At 39.5% G+C, this 10396-nt stretch overlaps 1 protein-coding gene and 1 pseudogene across 1 annotated transcript in view; both read right to left on the bottom strand.

Moving 5' to 3' along the window:
• SPAM1 (sperm adhesion molecule 1 (PH-20 hyaluronidase, zona pellucida binding)) overlaps positions 1–515 on the bottom strand; it is a 4861-nt gene extending 4346 nt beyond the window's left edge. The window contains exon 1 of the mRNA XM_010073134.1: positions 1–515. This exon is cut by the window's left edge and continues 466 nt beyond it. Coding sequence (XP_010071436.1) covers positions 1–515 — 515 coding nt within the window.
• A 3764-nt stretch (positions 516–4279) lies between these two features.
• On the bottom strand, positions 4280–5437 carry LOC104461515 (annotated as a pseudogene).
• Positions 5438–10396: the final 4959 nt, after the last annotated feature.

The following is a 10396-nucleotide window of genomic DNA, read 5'->3' as shown; positions in this document are numbered from 1 at the left end:
ACCAGTTCGATGGATTCCTGTCTATAAATGTCTTTTGATCCCCAGTTCCTTATCCACACAGGTCTCCAGTTTTCCCAGTCAATGACAGCCAATCCAAACTCTTCATCTGAAGGAATATAGAACTGGATGTCCTCTTTGGCTTTTTTTAAATGATTCTCCAGCTGTGAGAGTTGGGGGAGTCCTCCGTTGAACGCCTCTCCTGTGACTTCATTTTTGTAAGGATAGTAGCCAAGCCTGTCTGGATAGAAGAGAGTGATGTTTTGCCCAATGGATGTCTTAAGTGTACTTCCAATTAAAGAAAAAAATGTCATGTCCAGCTGCACTCCAGCCCTTTCAGTACAAAGTTCTGTAGGAGCATTCCAGATAGAAAGGAAAGGTGAATTAGAAACAAGTGGGCGAGCCCTTATGTTCAGAGATGAGCAGCAAGAAACGAGAAGAGTGGTGAACACCATACTGGATGCTATAGGATACGTACAGGTAACACAGATACCAAAACTTTGTCTTAGAGTTTCCATTGTAGCACATGCAATGACATTGGGTGCTTCGGATCAGACAAAAATTAAATGCTCTCTGGGTGCTCAGAAGGTTGGTAGTCTGTCAAAAGCTTTACCATACAATGTATTTCTTCAAATTAATACCTATTGAGCAATATTCCTTAGGCGTAAAATAGGGGTGTCCTTTATCGAAGTTGTCAGACTGCAGAAAACCTTTCAGCAACTTCTGACCTAATGCAGAAAAAGAGACAAAGGTAGATAAAGTAAGAAATTACAAATATTTCATTTCTAACCATGAAACAAGTAACCATTTGCAGTTTTGAATAATTGTAATCTCTGAATAAAATTCCCCTTTGAAGGAAAAGCACAACATACAATCATAGAGGAAATAAACTCTCTATAAAATTGTATATATATAAAAAGTAGATATAAAACTGACAGTGGAATGGTATCCAGTGAGTCATGGATCAGAATGAGTATGCTCGGTAGTAGTCCTGATTGTGCCAGGGACTGATATCTGTAAACATGAGCAGTTTCACAATGTCTTCTCTTAACCAACACTAATCTATATGTAATATTTCTCACTTATCTCAAAATGAAGTTCTGGGTCTCAATTCACTAATTTTACAGAGCACTTAAGGAAAGATACAAGATAACAAAAAACTGGTACCTGGACTGTTAAACACATTCAAGAAAACAGTGCAGGTACACTCATTTAACTCAGTGAAGTATCTGAAAAATTATAGGCACTCCATCTTCTGTCCAGACCTCTTTTAAACACGCTCCAAAGCTGTGTATCATCTGGGTATACAGCCATCTTTATGTTGCTGGGGATGATTTGAGATCTACAGATTAAGTGACCCCAAGTCCAAGTCTGCCCAGGAGCATAATTCATTGGGAAAGCTGAGGTTGTCTATACACCCACTGTGAGCAGTCACACTTTTTTATTCAAGAACATAATGGTAGTGGTTATAGTCATGGTGTGGTCAGCAACTTTTACATAGTAGCCCAGTAGCTAAAGCATTCCTCTATGCAGTAACTCACCTGAACCCACTTTCCTCCTCATTTTGAAATGGTTCAACTCTGGATCTGTCACTTTCCATAGAGGCCTCATGATGGGGCCATAGAATATCTAAGGAGTATATACGAGTGTACAGAAAAATGTAGGAGTCACCATGAAGTGGGCCACAGGGTGGCTGAAAATGTAAAATGTCTGAGAACAGATTTAAAAAGGCAAACAAAATTTTGGTTTGCATTTACTGAATTCAGCTAGGAGTGAAAACTTTTTCCCTACACCTTGAATTATCTCTCTCCCTCTGTTGTCTTTTCTGTGACTGCTTTATATAGAATTTATAAGCAGTATGGGCACAGAATCATAGATCTCTCTTCCCCCAACAGTGCATACACACAACAGGTTGCAGTTATTATCCATTTGGATTTTTTTCATCAACCCTCTGGCTGCATGATTTTTCTTCAGTCTGTTTCAATAAAATGGCAGAATGCCTCCATCCATCAAATTGCTGCATACCCAGAAAAGCTTGACAGTATAATAAGAGGCTGATGGAGACTTGAACCTTCCTAAATCTAGCCTCAAGCCAGGTTTGCAGTAGAGATTGTTGTAGTACAATGAGGTTCCCTGTGCATTCACTGAGTTTGATCACATCTGAACCTGCTGAAAACTCCAGCTTTGCTTTGATTACAGGAGAAAAGCATGTGTGAAAGGAACTATCATGGGAAGAAGAAAAAAAAAAAAAAAAAAAAGCAGAGTAATGTGACTGATAGCATAGCAGCATAGCTTCTGGTAGAATGGTAAAATCTACACCTTTGTGGGACCAAAACAATGAAAATACCTATGTCAACAAATGGACTAGATCCTGCCTATGGTCACGGATATAACACTGTCTAGAAACGATTCTGGGATTCTTCATTTGGGAGTAGCTTGGCTCTTCTGAGGACTAGGAGGAAATCAAGGACAAACAGAAAAGTTGTACTGAAGGAGGAGATCTTTAGGAGTTGCATTTCCCAGAGGAGGGATTTTGCATTACAGGGCTCTTCAAGAAATGCCAGAACCCAAACACTTGGCTTCCCAGATTAGCAAATCTATTTAGCAGACCCCACTTTGCTTCTTCCTCATCCATCTCTTTGCGTGCCAACAGGCACTAGGGATATTTTCCCTTTTATTCTTTTTATTCTTTTTCTTCCTAGGCAAGCTGCCAGCTCTTAGTCATCATGTCAGTGGAGAAGCACAGAGCCATTAGCCATTCCTTTTGCTGGGTCCCCAGCCTAGCTGAGGAGCCAATTCAATTTTCTTGTCTTAGAGGTGCCAGCACATGTGAATGAAATGGCATACCCAAAGACACAAGCATGCACAGCTGAAAGACTGGCAAACAAGCACCAATAGCAGGGATTCTTGAAAGAGGGTTTGGCAGCAGAGGAGGAATTTTTTTTTCAAATCAGAAGCTTATAGTCCTGGAGTAGGAGGTGCAAGTAGACGGAGCAGAAAGTACAACTGTGCACTATCAGACATCCCTTCAGAACTCATGTGCACGTATATGAAAGACAGTTAAGTAAGGGAAGTTAAATATAGCATAGGCAGTGAGGTGCAACATACAGCAAAGCTAGAACTGCAACAGCTTCCTCCCACCAGCCATGACAGCACCTCTGGCTCATCAGTCACACTGCCTCTAGAGACCAATTTCTGACCATAAGTCAGGGAACTTAAAGTACATTCTACATTCTCTACCAGCAGAGAGCATCTCTGTTCCAGAGACCAGCAAAACTTTCAGCTAGGATTTTGGTCCTGTCATCCTCATTCCCTCAACGTATTAATACAAATTGCTTTTGCACCACACTTGAATGTCTTCTTATTGCTTTCATATTAATTAAAAAAAAAAAGTTGGATCCTCTTTCATGATCACACTCTTTGGTTCTCTCAGGATGATGAGCAAGCAGCAGTAGACTGGAGTACTCATAGTTCTGTTTTGGATTCCGTGACCTAGCCTTCTATTGTCTGTTTCACTTTTATCTTACAAAAGCCTTATCAATCACAGGAGGCAAACAAGTTCTTGTTAAGGAAGCAGCAGTTGGACTGAAGTCTTAACTTCCATACAGATATTTCACCATTGCACAGCTGCTGATGTGATAACTAATAAATCCTGCCAAGAAGCAGTTTCATGAACTAGATTTATATCATAGATCCCATCACCAGGAAAAAAGGTATGGCTCTGTTCATTTAAATTACTCCAAGAGCAGTACCTCATTTGCATGGCATCTGCTTGATGAGACTTGCAGAAAACAGGGCTTCATGCACTTCCCCCAGCTGCCCAGAGATGGCAGCAGGAAAAAGCCATCTCTCCTCTGAGCTAAACAATCTCAGTGCTCTCAGCCTCTCCTTCTGTAACAAATGCTATAATCCCTTATTCATGTTTGTGGCAATTTGCTAGACTTGCTCCGGTATGTCCATTTCTTGTACAGCACTCCAGGTGTGACATCATCAATGATAAATAGAGGGGAATAAACACATTCCTTGACCTGTTGGTAATGGATACTCTTGTTAATGCCACCCAGGAGGCTGTTGGTCTCTGTTGCTGTGAAGACGCATTGCTCACTCTAGTCAGCTTGGTGCCCACCACGACCTCCTAGAGCCTTCTCTGCAACTGGACTTACCAGCCAGTTGGCCCACAAGCCTGTGCTGGTGCGTGAAGTTATTCCTCTCAAGGTGCAGGACTTTTGTTGAACTTAATGAAGTTCCTGTCAGCCTGCTTCTCCATCCTGTGGAGGTCCTTCTAAATGGCAGCATGATCCTCTGGCATATCAGTCACTCCTCCAAAGTCTGCACTGTTTGCAACATTGCCAAGGGGGCACTCTGTCCCATCATTCAGATGGTTAATGAAGATGTTAAACAGTACTGGACCCAGTGGGATCCCTTAGCCTACATCACTAGGAGCAGGCTTCCAGCTGGACTTTCTGGCACTGATCACAACCCTTTGAGCTTGGCATTTCAGCCAGTTTTGAGTTTCACTGTTCATTTATCTAGCCTATACTTAATCAGTGAGAATATTATCAGAGTGTTGAAAGACTTGCTAAAAATCAAGATCAACAATATCCACTGCTTTCCCTTTGTCCACCAAGACACTTATCTCTTTGTAGAAGGCTGTCAGGTTGGTCAGGCATGATTTCCTCTTTGTAAATCCATCCTGACTACTTAAAATCACCTTCTTGTCCTTAATGTTTAGAAATATTTTCCAGAATTACTCACTCTGTCAACCTCTCAGGGATTGAGGTGAGGGACTGAGGGTGGACTGACCAGCCTGTAGTTCCCTGGATCCTCCTTTTTTGCCTTTTTTTAAGGTAGGAGTGACATTTTCTTTATTCCAGTCCTCAGAACCCTTCCCCAATTACCATGATGATTCAAAGATTATCAAGAGTGGCCTTGCAATGACATCAGCCAGCTCTTTCAGCACATGCAGCTCCTCATAGGTACATATCATCATGTCCCCCAGACTTGTGTATCTCCAGTTTGTTTAAATATTCCCTAACCTGATCCTCCTCTACTGAGGGTAAGTCTTTCTTCCTCCCATCTTTCCCATTGGTCTAAGAAGCCTGGGATCCTAGAGGCCAGTCTTTTCAGTAAAGACTGGGGTGGAAAAGGCATTCGGTACCTCGGCCTTTTCCTTTGCCACTGGATCTCCTGCCCCTTTCAGCAGTGGGCTCACATTTTCCCTAGTCTTCCTTCTGCTGCCAATAGACCTGTAGAAGCCATTCATGCTGCCCTTCACATCTGTTGCCACATTCAACTCCAGGTGGGATTTGGCTTTCTTAACCTCATCCTTACACACCCAAAGACTGGCCTTGTATTCCTCCCAGTTCACTTGTTCCTGCTTCCACTTCAGGAAGTGAAGACTCCGGTCTTCACTTGATTTCCTGCATGTGGGGATGGACATGGACTGTTTTTGAGCTTGGAGAAGATGATTCTTGAAAATCTAGATGATTCTTGAAAATCCTAGACCCCTCTTTGGGGTTCTTTGGATTCTTCCAAGCTGATCCCTGAAAAGGTCAAAGTCTAGTCTCCTGAAGTCAACATTTGTGATCCTGATGTTTGCCTTGTTCCATCTTTTCAGGATCCTGAACTCCACCACCTCATGGTCACTACAGCTAAGGCTGTCCCCAGCCTTCACCTTCCTTGCTTGTAACTATGAGGTCCAACAGTGCATCTCTACTTGCTGACTTCTACATTATCCAAACAAAGTGAGATTCCATACAGAAATTCTACTTATGCAAATACAACTTATTAAAATGAAATAAAACTGTCACACATTAAGAGCTAAGATACACTAGCATTTGCCAGGGCAGTGATCCTTTATGTAATTGGTTTTGTCATAACAAAGTGGGATCATCTCAGATGAGTTGAAGGAGTAGCTCAGCTTTTACTATACCTCTGGTTCTGGTTATAAAGTATTTCTTGCCCCCATCTAACTCAGAAAACTACAGAACACAAATTTAACTCTTCGGTCCTGTAAGTTTTTTAAAAGTGGATTTCAGTAACAGGCTGATTCGATGTACAGAAAAAAAAAGGATAGCATTGTTTTGAATACTGTATTTACTGGTTTAGCTAGAACTCATTTGTTATTGGCTAATCTTGCAACGTTTGCTCCAACTCAAATGGTCCTCCTCCAACTCTTGCTGTAATGTACCCTGCAGGGTATGTGTTAATAGATTATTTTATGAGATAGTTTCCAGTTAAAAGGATTGCCTTTGTCCCAGCCTAACAACGACAGCTCTGATAAATGTTACTCTTTTCAGTCTCTTTGAATGTCAGTCTAAGTGAGCTGAGTTATAAAGCTGCCGTTGTCTTTGTCAAAAAGTCAATATCTTCACAATATATTAACACTAATTGCTCTGGGGCTACCTGACTAGAAGTACATGCTGATGGATCTAAATGACCTCAGTCTAGGGAAATAGCTACTGCTTTAGATTTGCCCGAATTTGGCATTTGTAAAGGTTACATATTAGAGGAAATATTGATTTTCTTGGTTTAATTATTTCATCACTTTTCACAGCATAAACTGGACTGCAGAAACACACATGACTGAAAAGGCAGGTGTGCTCCCATATTTTGGTAACTACACAGTCATAGATCTGGACCATGTCGTGTGACCCAGAAAAAAATGCCCCACTAGTTATAAAACAAAAGGGAAAGTGATTATGTGTCCCATCAAAAATCATTGATTTTGCTGTTTGGCTTATATTCAAGAAGTGCCACTAAACATTAGAAGAGTTCAGCTTTATTCATTTTATGAAAATTAGACATGAGAGTCCATGTTTAGCATTGAGATAACTAGATATAGCTTAGTCAAGTCAGATCCACTAACATTAAAAGTAACCCAATAAGCACAACCAGTATCTGACATTCTTATGCTAATAGTCATAACTACACTTCTCAAATTTCAAGCAAAAGTCCATAAAATATCACACACTCCCTGTTTTAGCTTGAACTCTAAGAAAGCAGGAGTGCCCTTCATGACTTTCAAGGGAGATGTGTTACAGAGCTATGGTATCTGGCTGAACAACAGCATGTAAGAACACCAATATAATTAACATTTTAGATTATAGATAGCATAGTTTTCAAGTGTTTATTAGCTGTTTCTTGCATTGCAAGCAATGTGTGTTTTATTACATATTAATTAATGACATAAAATAATACTGGAAAATACTGATACAAAAATTGGCCAGTCTTTTCCCTGTGCTGAAGAAAATATGGATACAGAAGTTTGCATGTGGAACTGCTTTTTTTGGTAGGGTAGACAAATACTTGGTTTTGAATTCCTGTAAAGCTGTGGTGTAAGATACATGGTCAAATATGCAGATTGAACTAGAATAGGGATTTAATCCCTATTCTTTCATTTTCATATAAACACTAGTTATGTTAGTGTGAAAGTAACAACCGACATTATACACAAAATATGGTCAGACATTGTAACTTTATAAGTGCCCGGGGCAAGTTGCTTTGTATCTCCCTTTATCTGAAGGCTATGAAAATATGAAGTTGTGAAAGATGTCTAAGAAAGATGTCAGCTCCAGCTTCTTTGAAGAGATTAGCACTGATTAAGTCCTAAGGAGAAATAACCATGACTCCTAAGGAGCAGAGGAACAAATTAAGGATATGTTTAATTAACAGTTAACATATTAAAACTTGGAACCTGAAGCAGAATATAAAGCTTTATTTTTTTTTTTTAATTTAAAAAAAAAAAAAGGGTACCAGCAATACTGATACAGTCTGTAGACTTATGGTTCTCTGAATAGGATCAAAGCAGCCAACACTGTTAGCAAAAAGTTGTCTGAGGTCAACATTTGTATTTTTCGTGGATCAGTGGAAAATACTTAATGTGTCTGACACCCCTCCTACCCTATCCTTGGGTGCCCCAGGTGATGATGTTGTGAGAAATGGCCCCATTCTCTCACTGCCCATTCTGCAGAGGTCCTTCTTCTGGATGAAGGGAACAGTATCACTGCTGGAACTTCAACCTAGAGATGATTTAAACCCTTCTGCTCCTTTTAGAGGTGCACGTCCTGGGCTAGAGGCTGTTTGTTCATTACAAACAAGTGTCAGAGTCATGAAACAGCCAGAGAAGAAAGGGAAGAATAACCTTTTAGTATTCCCTACTTCGGTCATTTGGCATTTCTAAAGGAGAAAGCAATGATATTCACTTAACACAAACACACAGGGGTGTTGTGAGAATGACATTAACACTTGTGAGGAAGAGGAAGCCCCTTCAGAAATAAAGGCCACCTCTGGAAGTATGATCCATCTGAGCAGCACAGCTGATGGCAAGTTTAACCAGATCAAACATTAAGTGTGACGGATGGTCTTTGCATAGTAGAATTTAGCCTCATTGTTATGAATGCATTAAGCTGCACTTGTCTGTAAAGTCAGAATTTCGTAAGCACTGTAACAGCAGTTTCTCAAACTCCACCCTCACTTCAGTATAATCTTCTTAGTTGGGCTAAGGCAACTGTTTATGAAGCCACATGATGAATAACATTGCTCATGTTAAAAATACCTCATCCAAAAGAAAAGAGAGGAAGTGTTTTTTTTTATGACTAAGTATGCAAACCAGCAAAACTGGCTAGTTTAGCCAGCATGTCTGATTTAAGAAATGCTTGTGAAACTACACCCTAGTGACTGTCCCTATCAAGAAATGCCAAACCAGCTCCTTCATCATTGCTTGCTCCCCATTAATGAGTTCTGTTTCTGAGTACAGGGCAATGAGTGCATGAGGACCTGAAGCCTGAAAGAACCTCCAAACAAATTTTTTCCTGACTGTTGCCTGTGGAAGAAATCAAAATGTGCCAATGATGTAAATGTCAGGAGCTGAGCATCCAGTTTTTAGACAGCCCCCCTTAAAAATGTGTATACAAAAGATTTAGTCAAACTACTGTTCAGTTATTAAAATGTGAGTGCACTGTATGTTTTTACAATATGTCCAATTACTTTTTCTAGTCTTACCATGACTACTGCAGTGTTCTGTGACTAACTTCAAATGTTAGTAAAAACACTATCCTCTTCATTCTCATTTTTTTCTCTTGCAACTTCTAATTCTCAATTTCATAAAAATCCTTAATATCCTAACAGCCTGCTTATTGATGTTCTAATTTATTTTTTAGTGAGTAAGCCAAATAAACTGTCTAAACACATTTCCAAGAGTATTTGGAAAATTTTCTTTTCTGTATTGTGTATAATTAGGCTTGGCAGAACTCAGATTCTGTAATGACAGTTTCCATTGCAGACTCATCAGGGACAAGATAAAGAGTCCATCATGTGTCACTTTGCGGAGTTTTCCATCTTGCTAAGGTTATTCTGCAAAACGCGCACTGTCTGCTGGCTCTCTAGTGCTTTATGGCAACACGAGTCCAAACATATTCTCTATAGCAAGATTTGAAATCATTACAAATATGCATTACTAGTAAATATAATATCAAAATATCATTAAATATCTACCACTAATATCAATTAGTATATGGCTAATTAAAGCACAGGTCAACCTGGGAGTATCTTTGGATCATATTTCTGTACTACACTACTACTACAATGTAAAATTTTGGGCAAATCACAGCCCAAATCACAGTTTTTAAAGACAACTTTCTTTGGTTTGTTTTTAGTCAAATATTTTTCACTTTATCACACTGAACCCTTTTGAATAATTCTAATGAGAAGTCTTTAAAAAAAAATTAAAAAAAACAACCCTGGTTTAGCTTACATATTCAACCTGTTCTTTTTTCTAACTACCTGACAAAGCTGTAGGCAAAATTTTCATTGATCCCCTATTCTATGTTGACATCAACTGAGTAAATTAAATAATCTTTGAATGGTTTCATCAAGATAATGCTTGGAAATTCCACCTAAGATGCCCTGTGTGTTTTTTGTTTGGTTTGGTTTGGTTTTGGGTTGTTTTTTCTTGGAGGGGGAGGGGGGTTGTTTTTTTTTCCCCAACAGTATCTTGTATTCCAGTATCATTGTATCATTTTAAACTCTTGTGGACAGCAATTTTTACAAAGAGCTGGAGGGCAGATCACTGTGCACTTAGAGCTGCAGTACAAGAACAGGTTGCCTGAGCAGCTTCCTAGATCTTCTCAGTGAGCTCTTCCAAACAAGAAAATGTTATACCTACAAGACAGTATCGAAGAGAGCCCATAATACGGAGGATAATAATACTCTGTTAATGAGCATATATGTCCATCATCCCCCATAGGAGTATTATTTTGAAAACCAGAAGTCTGAACTGAACATAAAAATCTCCGATATTCTTTCCTTCTAAGCCTTCACACAACACAGAAGTAATTGCAATACATTTTTGTTCGAAGCAGATGGCATTTCACATGTATGTTAAAAATACATTTTTTTG

The sequence above is a fragment of the Pterocles gutturalis genome, unplaced genomic scaffold (genome assembly GCF_000699245.1).
Source record: "Pterocles gutturalis isolate BGI_N339 unplaced genomic scaffold, ASM69924v1 scaffold3447, whole genome shotgun sequence".
Taxonomy (NCBI): Eukaryota; Metazoa; Chordata; class Aves; order Pterocliformes; family Pteroclidae; genus Pterocles; species Pterocles gutturalis.
Note: the sequence above shows the minus strand (reverse complement) of the source record. Positions and strands in the feature narration are given on the sequence as shown.